Source organism: Sparus aurata, chromosome 4 (assembly GCF_900880675.1).
Source record: "Sparus aurata chromosome 4, fSpaAur1.1, whole genome shotgun sequence".
Classification (NCBI taxonomy): Eukaryota; Metazoa; Chordata; class Actinopteri; order Spariformes; family Sparidae; genus Sparus; species Sparus aurata.
Window position 1 is genome coordinate 28,488,532 of NC_044190.1, and position 22,815 is coordinate 28,511,346.

Below are 22,815 nucleotides of genomic sequence, written 5' to 3' on the forward strand. Positions count from 1 at the left end.
CAGTATGTGCACGTAAAATGTAAATGTAAAATGCCATGTCATTTACTTGCAGAAGAACATGGAGGATGAGTTGAGGAGTCCGACAGCCTGAGGAAGTAACAGATCTGTAAGCTTGGTTGCATGGCAGCGTATATGTCTGTATTGCTAACCTCTTCACCAGTGTCAGTAATGTTGGGCAGATGGGCATCTGTAATGTTCTTGGCAGTCCTTCTTTCATAAATACTCATTAGTTCAAAAAATGTGTTAATGTTAAAGTAATGTAAGCATCCTCACAAGGAACTAGTTGGCTTTGGGCTGAAGGCCACAGATAACCTGAGAAAGTCATAAGGCACAGAGAGATGGACACGTGCAGTTTTGGTTTTGGTCTTTTCTTTGGATTTGTTGACAGTATCAAAGAATATATCCATAATTTCTTTTAATGATCCAGGTTTAGCTTGAATGTGTATGAATATGGGGGGCATCTTGGGTTTTGGGCTAGAGGGGAAAGGTGGTGATCAACAAGAGATGAGAACGGGTGTGTGAAGGATCACTGGACCGTTGTTGTGTCTGACACATGAACCATGGAAACGCTCGCTCTCCCACAGATCTTTCTTCTCTGCGTCTTATCTCTAAGTCTGATACGCAACACTTTGAAGAGCGGTCAGAGCTGACATGAGAGCGAATTAAGAACTGACGATGGTTTGTCATGTCGGTCAGTCACAGGGAAGAGGAACAATGTTCGTGCTGTTTGTCTTCAAGAGGTAAAATGTAAATGTTTCTTAATGTATCCAGGCTGCATAAAGCAATAAGTGAGGATTCAGATTTTGTTATCTTGAAGGGCAGAAGCCTGGCAACACTTCCACATTATCTTTCTGAGAAAGTACCAAGGAAGACAGAGGGATATTGTTTTTGCCTGACTTTTGTTTTAAATTGTAACCATTTCCCAGAGACCACAAGCAGATAGGGGGAAGTGATGAAACGTTACAACACACTGCTGTTTTGTTTGTTATCAACTTGTTTTTCGAGCCCACACGGAGAAGTGAAGGATCAAGCTTCTTTTTATGCAGCTGTCAGCACATCAAAATAACACCTGTTCAGCAGTCTTATCCTGCAGGTTAGTTCAATGATAATGTCACATGCAATTCAAATACGGATTACTAATAGTTACAACGGGCCAAATTTTAGTTTAAAACATTAAAAAAACAAAAAATATCAAGTAAATGTGAAGAAATGAGAGTTTTGACTTAATGTCTAGGTACTGTGTTACAGAGATGTCTACTGAAGTTGAACAATCTTTACGCATTGCCTCTTTAAAACTGTAAGTAAACCATGCGCCTTTTAAAGCATCAGTGCTCAGCTTAAAATACTGTCTATCTTTAGCTGCAGTAGCATGAATACAGATTTTTATGAAAATGGAAAAAGCCATTTGTTTGACATGTGTCCTCCTGCCAGGTCACATATCTGTGTAGTTTATCAAACGTCACCCTGGCTGAAACGAACCCCTCTCAAATTCCCCCGTACTCATTACGCTGTAGAAAGTTTGAGCCTTGTGTCTTACTGGTTAAGGGTCAGCGGCAGTATTGACCATTTCCCTTCCTCTGCATAGTGATGTTGTTTTAAACCCTGAGTTAACCAGAGATTGATCTGGAAGAATGGGTGTATTTGGGGACTGCCATCCGTCATCGGGGCTGAAAGGGTTGTTTTCTCCCGGCCCCCGTCACTTTTGATGAATCCCCGCTAAAGACTCCACTGGGGAAGGCATGACCAGCATTTGCCTTGGCTCGGAGGCGCTGCATTTTCTATCTCTCTGTCTGATTTTTGGCAAGATCCTTTTGATTAGGCTTCAACCTTTTGTACACGCAGTACAATATTTTAACTTTATTTGTTTGTCGTGGGCGGACCACAGGAGGTTTCTCAAATTGTTGTGGGAGAAATTAATCCTCTTTGCTACTATTTTGAAGTCGCTACGTGGACATCCGCTGAATGTCTGGGTGTTCCTCAGGGGTACGGTTCTGCCTTTGCACTCGTTTAATTCCAAGAATAGTCAGGGAGCACTTTATCTTCCCAGTGAGCACAAACCACCCAGATGAATCTGCATTTAGCTCTTAGGGGCATGCGTAAGGTTATGACCATTGTAATGGATGTTATCAGATACGCTTGGACTGTAAAACTGATATTTCCTTTTCTCGCAAAAAAAACTGGGACATTGTTTTACTGTAGTCCTAGAAGATTTAAGCACCAGCACGCTTCTCAAATAGTGTCCAACAATTTCTGATACTTTGAACTCTGAACCAGTTTGAGCAAAAACGTCAAAATGATGAATTCAGGATAACGAAACAATCTCCCACAAGGTATAACGGTTGGACAGTCCTTAGGCCCATTTGTTGCATCACATGAACGGGAGTTTGTCTAGTATACTTACTATTAACTATTTTGCTCTGTATCCCGTCAACACTACTGGTTTTGCACCAGCAGCCCGAATTACCATTATTAATACATCATCATCATTAATACAATCAATGTGTTAAAAACTACAGCATCTGCAGGGCTGCAGCAACTGCACTTGCAGGACAAGTCACCAACACTGGAATTAAAAGGTCAACTAGAGACACATCTGTGACATTGTGAAATAATGACAGAGGACCTACAGGAGGCTCTGTTAATGCTACTTCAGCAGATTGCCAGTTTATTTCATCACTCTTGCAGTGACTTTAAGACTTCTCGCTCTTGTTTTCTCTGCAATTGTGTATCACTTTTCCCTTCTCTGTACCCATTTCTAGTGTCCCTCCCCCACCCACCCACCCACCACTTCTCCTGAAGTCGACTTCGGGGTCACTGGTGTTCACTGGAATCCTAGACTTATATTCCAGATGTTGATGAGAGGAACTGGCTCTCAACATCGCCCTGGTCTTCCATCTTAAATTCGCAGCATTTAATGCATCCTAAAATGAGAGCGTTATGAAGTCACTGTGTAGAACTAATTCACTGGTGGATGATTTATAATGATTCACCATACTGTGGTATAAATGGTAAAGGGGTCAAATGGGCCATTAGTTCTGGGATGAAAAAAAGTCATTTGAATTAAGGATTGATACTGAGACTGGTATAATGCCCACACAATGGAGGTGAAGTAAAGAAAAGACTGGAAGTTTTGTTTCACTTTTTTATTTTTCATCAAGTAATGTTTGGGCTTGGCAGTATACACAGTATATACCTTCATGTTGTCATTTCCTGGTTTTTAAGGCTACAGCAGAGTAAACTGATGTCATTTTCCAAACAAAACAGACTCTTCTACTTGCTCTTATACTTGCCTTTAACCACTTACTCATTATATCCGTGTTACTAATAATAATTTTGCAAAAATCTCATTCTGTTAGTGTTTTGTGAAAGAGTCATCCCTACATTGTTGTTGCAATATCATTATCGAGTTGGGGCCTGTTGGCTCAAAAACAGTGTGATATTTGATATAGTTGTCCAGTCCTAACATTCATGAAGTGCTTTTGAGAAGAATTAAAAATATGGAGGTATATGTCGTATATATGTATAGTCATATGGCCTGTGATGTTATTTTAAGGCCCTTAAGCCCAGCCCTAAGTAATGTTAAAGTAAAGTAATATGACATTCTTCAATAAGGCAGTTTACAAATAACTTGTGGCTTTTCTGCTTGTAATAACAAAATAATCTAAACATAGATGGGTGGTTTGAATAATTCTTTGGCAGATATCTGTCTATATAAATCATCATACTTACATTCCTACATTCAAACCAAAATATGATTCTCATCCATCAGACGATTGTTATAAAGGTTGCAGCTCCTCTGGTTTCCATCCAGCTTGTTATATTCTTTGAGTGACCTCAGGGCTTACTAGGACAGTAATACTAACAATGAAATGTGCAATGTCTTTTCCTCTTTAATCAAGATTACCGCTGCCTCATCACATCTGAGCTATAATAACGAACCGTTGTGCGACACTAAATGTAGCGCAGTGTATTTTTAAAACTGATGTGCAACTCATTGTCACGGTTTCCAACTTTTTAAATAAAGGAGGAACCCGACTGCTGATCTGACAAATATAATAATGTGAAAAGATCCACAGCAGCTGTCTCGAATTTATAGGCATATTCCAAGTTACTGCATTCCTGTGTAGTTCCACATCGAGTTAAGCTTGAGTTCAAGGTCAAAACCTCTATCTCTTAAGCACTCACACACAAACACACACACACACACACACACACACACACACACACACACACACACACACACACAACTCCCCCTCTCCTCGACTAATAAATAATTATCCTTTTGTGTGATGTGGCTTCGCTCCAAGGCCGTGTAGTTTATGCGAGCTGCTTTCAGCAAAACAGTGCTCTTTCCAAAATGGGAGAAATTCAGAGGATGTTTTCTGCATTTACCATTTATAAAAACTGAGTAATAATGAATAAAGTACACAAGTTAGTTGTGATTAAATCCATCATTGTCTTCTTTAAAACTTTTTCATTAAATAGATATTCAGTCGTGGTCAAAAGTTTATAAACACTTATGAAGAACACGTCTTCACTTCCAATGATTTCTACAACTCATACTACTTTATCACAAAACATATTAATAGAATTTGGCTTAATAATGAATTAATTATAGGTCTTATGAAAATGTGACCAAATCTGCTTGGTCAAAAATATACATACAGTACTTCTAATATTTGGTTAAATGTCTCTTGGCCATTTTCACCTCAATTAGGTGCTTTAGATAGCCATCCACAAGCTTCTGGCGGGTCTCTGTCTCAATTTTTAACCACTCCTCCTGACAGAATCGGTTCAACTAAATTTGTTGGCTTCTGATGTGGTTCAAGTTAGGACTTTGGGAAGGTGATTCCTCATTCTTCATTATTCCATTTACTTTATTCATAGCAGCAGATCCACTGGCAGCAAAACAGGCCAACAGCATAACACTAGCACCACCATAATTTACAGGTATGGTGTTCTTGGGGTGAGGCCTCACCTTTTCGCCTCCAAACATATTGCTCCTCATTGTGACCAAACAGCTCAGTTTTTGTTTCATCTGAACACAGAGTTTTCCTCCAGCAGGCTTTTTCTTTGTCCATGTGATCAGCAGTAAACTTTAGTCAAGCTTTAAAGTGAAACTCTCGCCAAAATGCAACCAAGGCTTTATTTGTGATTGAATATGAGTCAAACCTTCGGGTAAATGCATAATTATGAAAGAGACACTTTTAAGATTTACCGTAGTTTTGTTTTCGGGCAAGCTAATTTTGAACGGGAGTGCTTGGGGCAGGGATACAATGGCATCAAAATCGCAATTTTTACTGCTGATTGTAGTATTGCTTGTAATATGAGGCTCCCTTTTCAACGTGGACGTCAATGTTGCTTTTTGCTAACGACAAAACAATGAATTATACGTGCATTCATATGGAACTAAGCTTGAGGAGCGTCCCACCATTACTCTCCTTCCTGATGGTCGCACTCGTAGATCGACACTTTTTGCCTGCCATGACGGCCGCGCGCTGGAGATGCGGCAGCTAACGTGAGTAGTTCAAAAACCTTCTTTTTCATAAACTTTGTGTACACAAACCATGTTCTCAATGCTCGTGTTCATGTATAGAGACCCTGGTGATGCTACGAGCAAAGTTTCATGTTGTGTCGCGCCTTCTTAGTGTTTTAAAAATTGCGATTGTGATGCCATCGTATCCCTGCCCCGAGCACTCCCGTTCAAAATGAGCTTGCCCGAAAACGAAACTTGCGGTAAATAAATAATAAAGTGCCTCTTTCGTCATAATTATGCATTTACCCGAAGGTTTGACTCATATTCAATCACAAATAAAGCCTTGGTTGCATTTTGGCGAGAGTTTCACTTTAAGGTGCTGAGTCTGTAGAGAGGAGGCAGCCTCTCAGCTCATGATGATGTAAAACACACTTGACTGTGGACTATGTCACCTGTCTCCCAACAGCTTCCAATTCATTGCTGACTTGCTGTTTGGTGGTTTTTGGTTTACTCTTGACCATCCTGAGCAATTTTTTCTTCTCAGCAGCAGGTGATTGTTTGTGTTTTCTTCCTGATCATGACAGTGACACAACTGTGCCATAAACTTTATACTTACAAACAGTTGTTTGTACAATTGATTCTGGGACCTGTACCTGCTTTGACATTTCCTGAAATTGCATTGATCTGCTCTGTCAGATCAATGCTGAGCTCCTTAGACTTCCCCTTTGTAGTGTTTGAGTCCAGTGGGTGTGTCAAACAAGCCCCACTAAAATGGGCGGAGAAAAGTCATCAGCTGTCATCAATCATCATCACATTAAGAAGAAATCAAGAGGCCACGCTACAAAGAACATTTGATTCACAAAACTGTCTAAAATCCCCAAAACTGATTGTTCAAGTTGCTCTATGTATATTTTCGGAAGACCTATAATAAATTCATTATCGAATCAAACTTCATTGAATGTTTTTTTTTGCGATAAAGTAGTTTGTGTTCCACACATTCCATTACAGAAAAACGGGAGCTGTAGAAATCATTGGAACTCAAGCCTGCCACGATATACATGTTCTTTACAAGTCTCCCTAAACCTTTGACCCTGATCCTTCAAGAACGTATTGCTGAAGAATGGAGACATAACAAAACTGACATCTCTGATTGACTCACTTTTTTTAATGTTGCCTCATCCCAGTGGTAACTTGTTTTGTAAGTGGGATATGTTTGAGAAAACAGATGAATCAGAGGCTTCAGAAATTATGAGGAATGTCTGAGAGAGCCGCTCAGGTCAAAAGTGTACAGATGGTAAAACATTTCAGATTAGCCGTTTCTGAAATGACATTTTTGTATATCTTTTGATAATCTTTCAATATGTGTGACTTAGTTGCACATGTTCAGACATCCGTAATTCTATGGCGCTCGCACTTGAATACTAAAGTTTGAGAAATCTCTGAGCTGTGAAAAAAAATGAATTACAATTTTAATGTGTGTAAACATGTAAAATCGACCAACTACTCTTTTATTTTTGTAGCTAATTAATGCTTACAGTTCATCACTTTCAGAATAATAAAAAAAAAAAACGCCTCTCTCCCTCTTACACAAACACTCAATATGAGCAACACTTGAGTTTAAACAAAGACTTGAAGAGCAACACCCGCTCATGCAAATGTGATGTGAGTCAGAAAATCTACTCAGAAGTAACGTCTGCGCTGGCCGGGTTGAAGCAAAGGGAGTCATCTCTTTCTTCTCAGCCTCCCTTGCTCCTCCCCCTGTCCAGTGAGTTATGTAGTATTTGAGCCTTCAGGAGAGCAGGGAAAGTCAGACATTGTAGAGACACAGGGACAAGGCGCTGTTACCCCACTGCAGACACTCAGGGAGCCTGAGACTTCGGGATCCAGATTTTCTTCACGTATTCATTTCTGTACATTATTCAGTGCATGGACAGATGGCTCCTGCAGTGTACTGCGACCACTGATGTTTGTTTCTGCAGACTCGATGTGTATTGTTTTTAGACTTTAAGAAGTTTTATTACTCTGTGACTTTTACATTTCCCAGCTGTTCTGTTGTCTTTTACCGGAATACCTTCACCTTTTTCTTGGACTGTCTCAAACCGCCTTCACCAATGCTGACCGAGCCGTATGGAGCCCTGTCGATGGGCTCAGATGTTCGTGATCTGACCCTCTTGACTCCAGCACCCCCTGTGCCATCCTTACCAGGAGCCGGCGGTGGCTGCGGGATGTCTGTCGGCGGTGGCCAGTGGACCCAACTGCTGGACCTCCACCCTGGCTCTCCCTACGGCTCCCTGCCATCCCACCACTCCCTCATCAAGCAGGAACCGGGATGGGGGACCACTGAGCCTATAGAGGACCCACACTGTGGACTCGGGGCCTTCACGGTGCACTTCTCAGGCCAGTTCACAGGCTCAGGCCCCTGCCGGGTTGGTGCCTTCGGGGAGGCGACTGCAGGTCAACCGAGGATGTTTCCCAATGGGACTTACCTGCCCAGCTGTATGGACAGTCCTCCTGCACCCAGGAACCAGGGTGAGCATGCTCAGTGTCTGTCCCACCTCTCTTCAGTCCACCTTTGTCTTCTCTCATTAGCTGAATGAAGTGGGCTATCATCTTTACACACCAATTTAAATGTTTTATTTTAAGCCAGTTGTTCTCCACTCCCTGCCGTATGTGTTCATGATGTAAGTCCACGTTTAGAGGTTGTTGACAGTGTTGTGTCTGAGCAGGATGTTGTGTGCTGTACTGGGTCATTCTGTCCCGTGTCAGGAATAGGCTTGGCAGCTTCCTGGTGATGCTCTGGCAGCGATCTATAACAGTTCCTCTGCACTCAGACGCAGAAAATGTATGTTTACTTTTAAGCAACAAGGCAGAGTCACAACAGCTGTATTGGCATCGGTGTGTTGGCCTCATAACTCAGAACAGATCATTCGGAAAATCATTCATAAGTTTCAACTAAATCTCCTCCCTCCGTATGTCCCGCATGTGATCCTACGTTGTTCTAATGCATCCATCTAAAGTTCGAGGAACTCTGTGGGTTAATGATCATAGATTTTAAGATGCACTGTAAAAATCTGTGAGTCAGAATTGAACCAATACTGATATGATAATAATAATGATGTATTGTATTTATCTAATGCTTTTCAATATACTCAAATACATTTTACTCAATCACAAGTCTATTATTAGGACTCGTTTAAAGAATATCACTGGCTCAAAACTACTTCTCACTACTTTGGGTCTGACTTCTCGTAACTGGTGGCTTAAGTTTCCAAATAAATGTAGAGGAGTAAAAGTACAATATTTGCTTCCAAACTGTAGTGGAGTTCCAGAAAATATGAATAGCCAAGTCTAGTACCTCAGAATTGTACTTAAGTACAATTACTTGAGTAAATGTACTTCACAGTTACATTCCATCACCAAAATTAGACATGTATGAAAAAACATGACGGCCTGTGAAGCTGCCATAGTGAATGTTGCAGTGGAACCGTAACTCATGCAGAGAAATAAAAAAAAAGAAACACGGCAGGAGGCAAAAATACTCAAAACACTCATCAACTGATTGTGAACCAGTGACCTTGAAGTGTTGCATTTGTAAGTTTTGATTTTACTGGCATGCACAAGTGTTATTTAATAGTACTTGGACACCTCTCCCCACTGATTGTGTGTTTTCTGGGTGTTTATTCAGAAGTATTTCTGTAGAAGCAATGAAAAGTGATGAACAATGAATCGCAAACTTGATTTACTGCCCTGAACACTTCTGGGATTTTTCTTAAATCCAAGCAGAAGAACAGAATACAGGGATTGAATCTGTTGTTTATCTGGAATTTTTATTTGGCGCTTCATCTCTGTTTCCTGTGAAGCGCTTTCATTGCTACCCCTTACTGTAAACAACGCTCGTGTTTTTTGTCTGCTGGGGCTCGTTACTCAGAGGTCGGAGGCTTGGACCTCTACGTGTGCGCCGGTGAGACGGCGTGCAATATGAGTCTTAGTTTGCTCAGTGGAAAGTAGTTTTTTGATGAAGTAATAAAAATACAGGATGGGATTCAAGTAAGAGTCGCGTGTGAGTCATTTTTCTCTGAAACTTTTCAACATCCCTCTCAGGCCTGACTCAAGATGCAGCAGCCTGTCGATGCCGCGTGTGCATGTGAAACAAAAGGTCATTTTTACACCGCTCTCTCAAATGTGACACTTTCCATCTGCCCAGGAATGCTTGCGATAATAGATCTTAAAACTGTAATTAAGTTAGCATGCACGCAGTTCTTTACTGCTCGCCCTTGTTTTTGACTGAGCGTATTCTACAGTAGCTCATCTCAGTCCGTCTGCGGTGTGCTGCCAAATTTTCTTTTTCCACCTGCCATAAATTTTGCAACCACAAGGCCGAAGACAGATGGGGGGGAAAAAAGAAAATGTTACAAGGAAAGAGGACTTTGGAGTTTTAATGAATGTCTCTCTGTGGTAACTCTGCCAGGGACGTAATGTCACTACCAGGGGGATGCGGATAACCGACCAAGACGTCTGAAGATTCAACCAGGCGTCAGATCATATCCTTCTAACTTTCCGATTGTTGTCTTTTTGTGCTCTCTCTTCTCAGGTTATGGAGTGGTGGGTCTAGACAGCAACCCCAGTTACGGTCACACTCCGTCTCACCACACTCCTCAGCTCTCCAGCCTGTCCTTCAAACACGAGGACACGCTGTCACCGCCAAACAACATAGGTAGCCGTCCGTATCCTGAAGTGTTTTTTCACTAAATTGACTCTCAGACGGAGAGACTGTCAAGTCACAGCAAGGTTATATAAGTAACATGTCATTTTTCATATCAGGACAGAACAGCTATTATCCCTTTTTCCCTCATCTCCCTCCGTCTCTGTCTGCACACACATTCATATACGCAGGCATACATAAACACACTCTCCCTCTCGCTCTTTAAGCACACGTATGGTTAATAACTCTGGAAATGATAACTTGAGGAAACAGCTTTATGTGACTCTGCTGGAATGTCAAAAACTGTCTGGGGACCACTATACTATATGATCCTGAAAAGGAGCACTGTTTCTGATTGACCCGTCCTCTCTTTGAGGTGAGGAGCTGTGCGTCTGTGCAGACATGCGTGTACGAAAGTGTGCCTGAACCGGGATTCATTTTGAGAATATATATATATATATATATAAATATGTATATATGTATATATATATATATATATATATATATATATATATATATACATATATATATACATATATATATATATATATATATATATATATATATATATATATATATATACATATATATATATATATATATATATATATGTATGTATATATGTATGTATATATATGTATATATATGTATGTATATATATGTATGTGAATGTGTTGAATGTGTTGTGTGTTTGTTCTGATGAAGCAGCATTTTATATACAAGATCTTGGAAAAGCTCAGCTTAACAAGATTGTGAGCTGCTGAAGGGCAATTTTGATGGCGAGCAGCTTTAGTTTTTTTCTTTAACCAAAAGTGCCATAAATTCACTGCTTCTAGCTTCTCAAATGTGCACATTTGCCTGTTTTGTTCATCTTCTGTGAGCGTCTTTGTTTTTTGGATCGTAGGTTGAATGAAACAAGCAGTTGGAATATGTCTGCTCCTGGGAAAAGGCACTATTTTCTGACATTTGATAAACAAACAATTAATCTATAAGGAAGACAAAACTGGTAGATTTATGGATACTGTAAAAAAGGTTTTTTCTCAAGCGTTTTTTGCATCTTTTTATGTTCAGTTGACCAGCAGTACCCGGCTCCTCCTCCCATGTTTGGTTGCCACAATCCCTCTGAATCCTGTCCCAGCAGCCAAGCTCTGCTGCTGAGAAACTACAACAGGTACAATTATTTTATGCTTGCTTGTATTTAACGTTGCTTTATTTGACACCTGCTTCCTTTAATCCTCTCTCAGTGCAACTCCAGCCCCCTCGCTCATCAAGTTAACGTTGGATTCTTTTCCACAAACGCAGCTTGCTCCCTCGCTGGTTCATTTTCAGAAGTGTGAACTCTTTACGATCCTGCGTTAAGCCCTGCGTCTGGCTCTGCACTGTCTGGATTGCGAATCCTAATTTGTTCTGAGGTTAAGTGCTGCCCACTGGTGCTCAGCAGGCCAAAACAAACAGTGAGTGATCTACTACTGATGTGCCTGAGTCCACCCCGAGGAAAAACGAGGAGAAAAGTAAAAGAGACAAGTTCAGTGAAAGTGAAAGTTGAGTGTGGGGGGTTGGGGGTAGTTCAAGCTGGGGAATCTGCTTATTTTAACCTCTGGATGTGTTTCCAACTTGTTTTCATTTTGATGCAAAACATCTCAAGGAGTAAATTAGGATCAAATTCCTTGAATGCCGCCCCGCAATGTTGTTGGAGAAAAGGAACATGTGCAACCCAAATACTGGAACAGCAGCTGATAAGAGAAGGGAAGACTCTGCTGTTGTTACAGCTTATGGCATGAACTGGAAACTCTCAAGCAAACAGACATGCACACACACAAACTCTCACACACACACACACACACACTGTAAATATGTGACAGATATCAGTGAGTCTTTCCACAGTCTAACATAGTTCAGAGCTGATTAGCGAGCCATCATGAGCCTTCCCTCAAGGACTTCTCAAGGAATGCTGTCCAGAATTCCCCCGAAACCGGTTCCCGCCTTTAATGATACTGAGGACAGAGTGATGTCATGCGCTGGTCCACAGTGTACTAGGCACGGAGGCACTCACCCCCGCAGAGTGCACAGCCTGCATCTCCAAGTGTGTGTGTGTGTGTGTGTGTGTGTGTGTGTGTGTGTGTGTGTTTTTCTGTGTGTCTGTGTGTGTGTGTGGGTGCGCTGGTGTGATCTGCCAAGGTAAAGAATGGCTCAGAGCCCATGTTTTTTAATGAAGCCAGTGAAGAGTGTGGTGGGTGGACAGGATGGGTTAATAAGCGAGCGATTTGGAATCTCTCCCCCCGCCCCCAAAATGAAACGTCTTCATTATCCATACAAGGGAGGGAGAAATGACAGGAAGACGGCACAGTAACATAAATATTGTCACTGTTTTCTAATTTCAGGATTTCCCAAAGATAAACTATTAATAACGAGAGAAAAACAAAACAAAGCCACGAGCAGTATTTTCCCATTCATCTGTCGGAACCTTGCTCCACAGCCCTTCAGTTTATTCATGTAAAAACACACTTCCTCGCCTTGAAAATTCAAAAACCAAATAAAGACTGAAAATCTATTTTTTTTTAAAGATATTAACGACTGTGCTGTGTGTCTCTCTCAGTGACAACCTGTACCAAATGGCATCTCAGCTGGATTGTGTGACATGGAACCAAATGAACACCCTGGCGTCCTCCATGAAGAGGTGAGCCTTCGTGTTCTGCTCTTATTAAAATAACACGCCGTACTCTCCGGTCCTGACCAGTGTTTGCACTGGTGCAGAGGAGGAGGAAGAGGAGGATAGCACCAGATGGCTGTTGGCCTACTGCCTGGGGAAATCAGGAAGAGGAGAGGAGCATGTTCATATCTGTGGATGTGTGTTCTTCTGTTGTATGCTTTAAAGACTCATTTGAGTTTGGTTTTGTTTTTTTTGCAAACGGGGACTGGACTTCTTCAAGGACTTGGTTTTAAAGTAAAAGTCCTGTTTAGGACAGCCAGGTAGTGGTGATGGTTGAAAAGAATGTGCTGTGGAGGACTGAACTCTTCTTGAACTCGGTTTTGGCTTCATCGTGGTTTTTACTCTTGTGATTGATTTGGACTGGATGAATGGAATCTGGCATCTACAGAGCCTTTTCTGCATTTCTTTACCTGCCTACCTGGCACATATCTATATTGAAGTATTTCCATGCACTTAAATTTTTCTCTCAAAACTACTAAATGTTATGTACTGATATACTGTGTGTGCATGTTTGTTTCCAGTTTGTATGTGGATGCAGTCATTCATTTCCTTCCTTTTCACGAGTATCGCTCTGATTATACAATTTTTCTGTATTTTTGTGTAGTTTGTCTGTTACTTTTAGTTTGCTATGGGCCACTATTGTGTCATTAAAGTCATCATCACTACTAAGAATGTCAGTGTTTTAATTTATCCATGATGTGTCTCCTACCCAGCAGTGGCCATCCAACCAGCTACGACAGTGACCCCACAGCCCCGCCTCCACCCGTGCTCGTGAGTGCCCAGTACCACATACACACACACAGCATCTTCAGAGGACTCCAGGTCAGTCAGAGTTCAGTTCACACACAGAGACACGGATATACACATTGAATAAATGCAAAGAAAAGTTAACTTCTCCTTCCTCTCTTTCGTAAAGGATGTTCGACGCGTACCTGGTATCGGGCCGCCGGTCGTGAGGTCATCAGAGGCCAGCGAGAAGCGTCCATTTGTGTGTGCCTATCCAGGATGCAGCAAGCGATACTTCAAGCTGTCACATCTGCAAATGCACGGCCGCAAACACACAGGTAAGATGACCTTCCCAGATTTCGAACACAATGAGAAATTCAAACAAACTGTTAATGTGCAGTTTGAAAAAAGAGACAAAGGGGCATTCATTTCCCCTGTTGAATACAATTTAGTCACATCATTTGTGATTAAAGGCAAAATGTGCCTACTTTTGAAATGGTGATCGTGCAGGTATGAAGTGCTAATGACGTGAGTGGTTTATTTTGCAGGAGAGAAGCCTTACCAGTGCGATTTCACAGACTGCGGCCGCAGATTCTCTCGCTCCGACCAGTTAAAGAGGCACCAGCGCCGACACACAGGTACGCCGCTGTCGAGTAACTGCGTGAGATCCCTGCAGGGACGGTGAACAAGAACAATAAACTAAACTGTAAAATGCAGCTGAATGAATGCAACAAATCCAAATCCTAATCAAAATATTTTTGTAGATTTTATTTTTGAATGTCTGATCAAATTTTTTCTGAAGGGTTTGTTTTGTAATCGTGCCTTTATTATTTCTAATATCCTGGCTACGGCCTTGGTTCCCTCTCTCACTTCTCTTTTTACATATGTGTCTCATGCCTCTACTTTTTTAAATAAATGTCATAATCATTGTTACGAAACATTGGACATTGTACAATATCATCTATCTTATCATCAGAAATGTCATCTCTGACACAGGCCCGAACAGCAGCATAATGTTTAATATGTTGTTAATACATCGATCTGGGTGTTTGAACAAGAAGTCAGCTGCAGCTCTTATATCTTCAATTATACAAACAAGACATGCTCAATTAAATCATCTGATTAACTGAGATTCTTGATTTTCCTTCCATTCATTCAGTCTTTTCGTTACAGAAAACCAAACACTTCTGTGTTACCGGCGAATGCCAAATTATTTGAGTTGAAAATGTCATTGTTCTCTGTGTTGAAACAAAAAAATCTCCCTGAACAGTTTAAATATGCAACACCTGTTCCATCTCCATCTCTGCCACCACAATAACCGTTTGCTCCTCTGTGCAGGAGTGAAGCCCTTCCAGTGCGAGACGTGCCAGAGAAAGTTTTCACGGTCAGACCATCTTAAGACGCACACTCGGACTCATACAGGTAAAACAAGTGCGTATACCTTTATTTTCTACCTCTCCATTCTTCTTAACGTTTTAATTCGTATCCGGCGAAACCTCAAGCTTGCGTTCCCGAGAGGTGAATTCACTCTAAAGCAAACATTTCTCCTGTTTTTTCCCTTGTCTGTCCCCTCCTCGTCAGGTGAGAAGCCCTTTACCTGCCGCTGGTCCAACTGTCAGAAGAAGTTTGCCCGCTCTGACGAGCTGATGCGCCACCACAGCATGCACCAGAGGAACCTGACCAAGCTGCAGCCTGCCATCTGAGCAGCGAGAGGAAGAGGATGAAGAGGAAGGTGACAGTATACTGTGCCAGCTTTGTAGAAAGAAAAAAAAAAGATGCTGGAGCCTGGTCAGCGGTTATGGTGCCTTGCCACACACGCTGAAAGTGGTGAAGCCCAGCTGATGCTTCCCCTCAGCCAGCCAACGTGGAGAGGCTCAGACGTTCCTCGAGATCTTCAAGATGCGCCTCAACGAGCACTCTGGTTATCTGACATTAAAACTCAGACTGAGAGGGTGCAATACCACAGTCAATCTGAGCCAAGAAGATGTTTGTTTTTTTGTTTTTTTTATGTGAGATGAGGAAAATGTTGATACACTATTTTGGATATTTTAGTACACTTGCACTGGCTTCTTTTTTTTTTTTGAATGGTTAAAATTGTGTCACTTTTTGAAAATGTGCTGGACAATATAACTGGATTTAGGAAATGGACAATGTGCCTTATTTTCGGTCCATTTACTTGAATCTTAAAGGTGCACCGTGTAGTTTTGGGGAAGAAGAGAAAGATCTTTATTGGCTTTATTTTATGCCTAAACAAACAAAACATACAAACTGTGTTTGTTTTCATGACTGAATAAACAAACTGAACTTTGAAGGACGAGACAGTTTCATACTGTTTTACTTTGTTTAAATTTGGCGGACCCTGCCACCTTTCGAGCTTCAAATAGTGTCCTGAGGACCTTGCTTTCCTCTGAGGTTGTTTACTCAGTTATAGAAAAACACAATATTTATGAGTTTGCATTATTACATCATTAATATTGCAAATATTACAATTCTGTGTTTTAATTTCTTCTCCAAAACTGCATAGTGCCCCTTTAATATTCTCACAATGATACTCATTAAATTGCTTTGTATATATGTGGCGCTTTTACATATACATTCCTTTTTTGTATTTTCTATGTTTTTTGTAAGTTTATAAAATGTTGATTCACAATGCTGTCAAGAGTGTGTGCTTGTGTGTGAGAGAGAGAGGACGCGTTGGTTTTGTCAGGTTAAGAGGCCACCTATGAATGGTGGGTGGGGGGTGACAGACAGTAAAACAGCACCCCACTGTGACACTGACAGGGTGCAGGTCTCACCCTCCTAAATCTCCGACACACATCTTCATAACCAGGAACATCTGGAGCCCGGTAAATCTCATTATAAAAGACACATACCTCAGTGTCAGCTGGCCGTACTTCACTGACTGCCCCCGTCTGTGTAGACCGGGCCCCATAATGCACACACACACTTAAATCCCCATTGTAAATAATTGGCCTCCAGTTTAGGAATGACATTTTTACATCCTCAAGCCACATGATGGCAGTATCAGCCTTTTTCAGTCTTGAGCTGCGGGAGCTGGAACGCGGCTGGAACCATGATACTGCTCAGAGTTTTCAGTTGTCCAGCTCAGTCTTGCCCTCAGTGGTCTTGAGTGGCCACAACAAATATGTTCAAATCAACAAAAATGAGAAACAGGAAGGCATGTTCAGAGTAAGCCCCTGACCATCAAATATACATGATGTGGATGGAGCTGTGTGTCAGCTTGTGTGCAAGTCTATAAGGGTTCAGATGATTCAGCTGCAGCAGGAATGTTAATAAAATATGAGTCAGTGCAGGAAGAAAAAAGCTGTTGCACGGCTCTGTGGGCTAATGATGTCACACACCTGGAAAAGCGATGTAAACACGCACATACACGGATGGTATATTTAGCTGATGGCTACATGTTCACACGTGAAGAAACCAAGGCAGAAGCTTCCCGAAGGCAGACGATACTCACGTGCTGCTCATGTGTGCGGACGCCAGGGCCGTAGCGTCAACACTGCTGAGGGCGAAATCTTCTCAGGGTTCCCGGCACATAAAAAATCCTAAATTTGCAAATTTCCTGCCACTCTAAAATATTTAAATATTCACTAGTAAATGGGAGGAATATTTTTTTTACTATTTATATTGTATTGTATATTGTATACAGCCAACTGACTATGACGTATGTGTCTTTTCTAATGAGATTTACCGGGCTCCAGATGTTCCTAGTTATGAAGATGTGTGTCGGAGATTTAAGAGGGTGAGACCTGCACCCTGTCAGAGTCACAGTAGGGTGCTGTTTTACTGTCTGTCACCACTATTCCTCTCCTCACCACTTATTAATTAGCATTTTGATAATACTTTATTGCAGTTGACTAATATGTAGGCTTTTTAACGCTCATATTTTTTTAACACATTTGTAAGTGATGAAACAGAGAGACAGAACAGTGTTTGGCAATGATTGTCGAGCAATAGCTTCTGCTTGTCTTGGGTACGGCAACACCACTTGGACAATCCACAAGTAGAACTCTAATACACTGTAATTCTAGAACCGGTCTAATTGATAATGGCAAATTTGTTAAAGTCATCCTGTCCTCAACCGTTAGCTAGGTAGCTAAGTTAGCTGTGGCATTAGCGGTCCTGACTTGGAGCTTAGAGCACCAGTATAATTTTCTAGCAAAGAAGCTTTGAACCGGGTCAGGCTAGAGCTAGCTTGTTGGCATGCTAACTTCAGGAGACACAATAGAGAGACATCATAATGTCAAAACTGTTATTCTTTAATTTAATTTTCTAATGTTTTCAACTAAAATAGCTATTGCACCTTTAAGTTTAGTTATAATTAGAGCTGGGGTGACACATCAACGCAATCGATTACCGACATATGTTGATTTACTTAAAGTGTGCCAGGCGTCAGATGTAAACAGTACTTCCGCCATGCTCGAGCACTTGACGCTGAAGCATCCCGGGGTAGCTGGATCTGGGTCCGGGGGTGCGGTTGGTGCGGCGGTGTGAGAGCCACTCCACGGTCCGTGTATGTGACGTGTTGGGAACCCCTGCTGATCAGTTTGTCGAAAGACGTTAAACATGCTGGTTACCAGTTACTACTACTACTAGTTACTTTTTGCTCCCACCAAAACATAAAATAGATTAGGATTACACAGATAATTCTTTGTGATATTACTCATACAACATTTAAATATAGATTCATTGAAAAGTAATCGATGGATGAATTGATGAAAAAAAATCATCATTAGGTGCAGCCTTAGCCCCCCCCCCCCCCCAAACACACACACACACACACACACACACACACAATATATATATATGTAATCACTGCCCTGACACACACATCTGCTCCTTCACTGCTTCATTTCCACATCAGATCTCGACACTTGCCGAACTAACAGAAAGATTAAGATGCCGCTCTCCTATTTCAGGGTCACAGACCACTCATTTGAAGTGGTGATTCAGGTTGTTTTCCAATCCACTTAATGGCTCCGAGGTAGTATCTCTGTGATGTTCCGGCTTTTTTTCCGCTGCTTCTTAATCCAATGCACTTTGATTAAGAAGTGCTTCTCTTTGTTCTCTCTCTGCAGGGGCGCCGGGAAGTGGAGGAAGATCAGAGGGACAGCAGAGCTGAACATTTTACTCACTCCAGTTAATTCCTAACTGGAGACTGCCAAGGCTGTACAGGGCGTGGGGAGCCCATGCTTCAAATGCCCTACTGTCATTATCTCACACGCAGGCTGAAAGAATTACACTGACCTCAACCTTACATTGATCAACACTCCTTAGAATAATTCAGAGTGTCTGATTGGGAAGGAAAGTGTAATATCTGATGTCTACACTCACTCCCACTCTGCCAAAACGCTACCACCGACCTGAATGCATGAATACACACATCCACGCACACAAACGTTCACGTGCACACGCGCCACCAGATGCCCCCTCAGCTGTACTGCTGGCTCTTTGCCTTTAAGGGGTGTCAGCGTGGGTAATCTCAGGTGACGTACACCTGGTAACGCACAGCCCAAGACATCTGTAGGACAGCAGGCCTGCTAGCTTCACAGCCTCCGTATCCACGTGCAACGCAAACCACGAAGGTTTCTCTTATGAATGCAAGTGTGGTTTAACCTCACCGACGCAATGAAAGCCAATAAACAAGCACAGTTCATTACATATGTGGAAGTTCCAACCATAACTTTTCTTTATGCTTTAGAGTTATATTAAATTAACCTTTTAATTACTTAGTCTGACAAGGAGTGACATTATTGTCCAACATGTCAATCAGTGAAGTCCCAGGTGCATCCAACATTGCTACGAAGCAAAGCTCCTGCTGTGGGCCAAAAAGCCGTTATTTAACCTCCGGGTGCAGGAAAGGTCAATGCACATGTAGCACAGGGAGGCCTCTATGAGCCCCGAGGGATTGTTAACAAGGTCAAGGCCCCAGAGAGGAAACTTAACGGGGTTACAAGGAGGCCCGTGTGCAAAAACAATACTGCACCAACAGGAGGCGCTGTCAGGGCCTGTTCCGATGTTAAGTGAAGCATGTTCTCAGTTGTATTCCCAGACAGCATCCCCCCCCTCCCCTCGGGCTAGCTCTCTTGTGCAGAGCTGCTGCTCCACAGTCTGAGGGGCCTAGGGGTTCTTGGGGGTATTCCCTGTGGTATAGCAGGAAGCCTGAGGGGCTCCGGTGTGTCGCAGCTTTGGGAATGCAGAGGCCTTGGGGGGCCTGGAGCTCAGATGGGGCCTAGAGGGTAAACTTTCTCACTCAGGGAGCAGAGATGGAGCAGATACAGAAAGACAGCGATGGGAAAACACCTTGAGAGGAGTCTGTCAGATATGCAGGCAGCAGCCGGAAGGATCCCATGAGGGTACACAGACGCAGAAACACAAACACACACATGAATATATACTAAAAACCGATATGTGGGCCAGCAAATATAGAGCATTTTAAATATTCCTCTCTCCCCTCAACCATCCGGCCTTTCATCTCCTCCTCTTTTCTCCCTCCTGTGGTCTCCTCTATTCCGCTGTAAGATATTAATGCCTAACAGGATTAGATGTGTCTCTATCATGTGAGACACAAGATCACAAACCAACCCCGAGCCCCCTGGGGATCAGTGGGATGGGAGGGATGAAACAAGGCCCTCGTCACCCCTCTCCTCCCCTTCATCCCAAAGGTATCCAGATGCTGGGACACAGAAAGAGAGGACCAGAGGAAGGAAAGAGACAAATGTTGACAAATGGAGCGAGAGAGGCGTTTTGTCCAAAGATATCAGTCTCACTGGGGTCACATTGTCTCCACCCCTCACTGCCATGAACTCCAAAACAACTCCACTGTGGGCCACTTTGCCCGTCTTTTAATTAAAACTTGAAAAGTCTCCCTCTGCATATATCATATAAGATATGCAGCGGCCTGTCGGGATGAGTAGGCGATTAAAGTGGCGAGGCAGCTGCATAAAGCTGCTCGGAACTGATTTTGAGTCATCCTGACCTCAGTTCAAAGGGCCCCCATTACTCCAGAGGCACTTACAATTAGTTACCAACTCACTAGGTTTATGGTTCCTAAATTGAAATGTATTGCTCTTTAAAGCCTTCGCTCTAATTGTGTAGTCATTAATGGCCGATTCCCTATCTACACTGCATTGATGGGCACATAAAAACTCATGATGATAGACGAGCACAAGTGCAGTTGGTTATGAAAGAAGAGAGGAAGTTGCCTCTTGTTTGGTCTCGCCACCACCAGGAGGAGTAGAGCGCCACGACGGGAGAGATCGGAGGGATAACCACTTTTCTCTGAGATGACATGAAAGATTGATGGATTCCTTCAAGCTTCATTGTCCAAAGTTAGAAACATGCGAGCCGCTGAATTAGCCTACATTCACATGACACGCACACACAACCACACAGCCTGCACGAACACAGTAGGGAGGGTGAGGGGTGAGGGGTCTGCCTATCATCAGCCAGCATTTTAGAAAAAGCGAGGTCATGAATCCAAGTTCACCTTTGCAGAAGATTTTGACCACATCATTCAGATTTTTCTAATTCACTGAATCTAACTTCCTTTGACTGTTCAGTTATATTTTCAAGATTCAACATTGACACGATGCTGCAAATGCTGCAAAGGATTTAACTTCTGGTCGAGAAATCCTCAATAACTTTACCCCAAAAGTGTTCATATATAAACATATCCATCCTTAATGCAACATTGTGTAAGCATTGATATTTTGTGTGATTTGGCACCCATATAGTTTCGTATTGCAACGGGCAATGAGAACCGTGGGGGATGCTACGGCTGCGTGACCCGTTTCTTGGGAGGATAGCCTTAGTAGCGTATTAGCTGTCATGTCAGCGTTCATGTATGAAGTGAAAGACAACTGCCCATGAAAAGAGAAGCTCTCGACAAAGATGAAATAAATGTGAGGCTACTTGATGATAAGGGTTAGCTCATCTGCGCTAACTAGCTAATTAGCAGCAGTTAGCGGTTACCTCAGCAAAAAATAAAGCAACCCATGTCCATGGAAAACTCCATAAGTCACAGTGAGGCAGTGGTGGTTCTAGACCAGTTTTAATAGGGGGGGGGGGGGGGGGCAGGTTGGGGCCGGCTTTTTTGTTAGGGGGCACATACAACCCGGAAAAAAAGAAAAATCCCTCATTCAGACAAAGCAGTGTTTACAATTTCAGCAATTGTGATTGGGTAGTAAACTGCTGAGACACTTTATTTCTGCCTTTCCCTTCAGAACAAAATCATTGCAAGAAATCTGTCATTGTATTATTGATGCAGACTCCCTGTCAGGGGGGCCACAGGGGGGGTCCAGACTCAGAGTTACTGGGGCACTGGCCCCTGTTGGCCCCCCCCTAGAACCGCCCCTGCAGTGAGGACAACGGAAGTGAAACCCAGAAAACATTTCTCCATAAAATGTGTTATGTTACACACTTCTAGTTGATCAAACCCGCCCACCCAAGTTACATGGTGCAGATACAGTTGTTTGCGCAGAGCGGAAATGACAGAGGTGCCACTCTCCCGACAATCCAGTGTGCCATCAAAATGATTCTGAAGGAGTGATTTTTAGGGAAAATAGATACATAACGTTGCTTCTAAATACTGGGAATCCCCTACAACTTTTAGAGATGAGAGCTCTGAAAACTTGAGCTATGTTTTTTAGGAGGGGGACCTTTTTTGTGGCAGATTGTATTTGCAGAGCCTGGGACAGGAGACAAAGTTCTATGTTTGCGATGGGGTCTAGAAGAATATTGCACACCACTGCAACAATATTAGTTGGTAACTAACATAAAGACATAACTGTGTTGCCTCCATGTAGATGTTCTTGGCTGTAGGATGTACCACGAAGTCTTCAGCGCAGCTCCAGCAGTACGAACTATAATTTGACCTCTAACAAGATGAGAAAGGGAAAGCCTATCCCTTAAGATGTCATGTTCAGGCAAAAGACTCACATAGAGTTCCCATCCAGCTTGGTAAAATGTCAAATGTTTTGGCTAAACAGCTCCATAATGAACTTTTTTTTGTGTTGCTATTGTACACGTTATTATATAATGGGTAGAAAAGCCTGTTATGAAAGCCTCAGCACAGGATGGGTCAGATGTCCCGAAGATCATTACAAACAACACCCTGGGCTACAAAATCCCCAGGGTACGATGGAACAAACACAAGAGATAAAAAGACAAAGATGAGGGAGC

General features: G+C 42.4%; 1 protein-coding gene across 7 annotated transcripts in view; it reads left to right on the forward strand.

Annotated features, from left to right (window-relative positions):
* wt1b (WT1 transcription factor b) overlaps positions 1–16,264 on the forward strand; it is a 25,964-nt gene extending 9,700 nt beyond the window's left edge. Inside the window, exons 3-11 of one of the 7 annotated variants that reach the window (XM_030414554.1) lie at positions 7,682–8,005; positions 10,068–10,190; positions 11,250–11,349; positions 12,775–12,855; positions 13,602–13,710; positions 13,805–13,952; positions 14,163–14,252; positions 14,953–15,045; positions 15,196–16,264. In XM_030414554.1, the coding sequence (XP_030270414.1) occupies positions 7,702–8,005; positions 10,068–10,190; positions 11,250–11,349; positions 12,775–12,855; positions 13,602–13,710; positions 13,805–13,952; positions 14,163–14,252; positions 14,953–15,045; positions 15,196–15,317 (1,170 nt within the window). In that variant the 5' untranslated portion in view covers positions 7,682–7,701 and the 3' untranslated portion in view covers positions 15,318–16,264. Of the gene's footprint in view, positions 1–5,864; positions 8,006–10,067; positions 10,191–11,249; positions 11,350–12,774; positions 12,856–13,601; positions 13,711–13,804; positions 13,953–14,162; positions 14,253–14,952; positions 15,046–15,195 lie in introns of those variants that run through there. The other 6 variants (XM_030414551.1, XM_030414549.1, XM_030414548.1 and 3 more) reach the window with 6 other exon arrangements.
* The last annotated feature ends 6,551 nt before the right edge of the window (positions 16,265–22,815 follow it).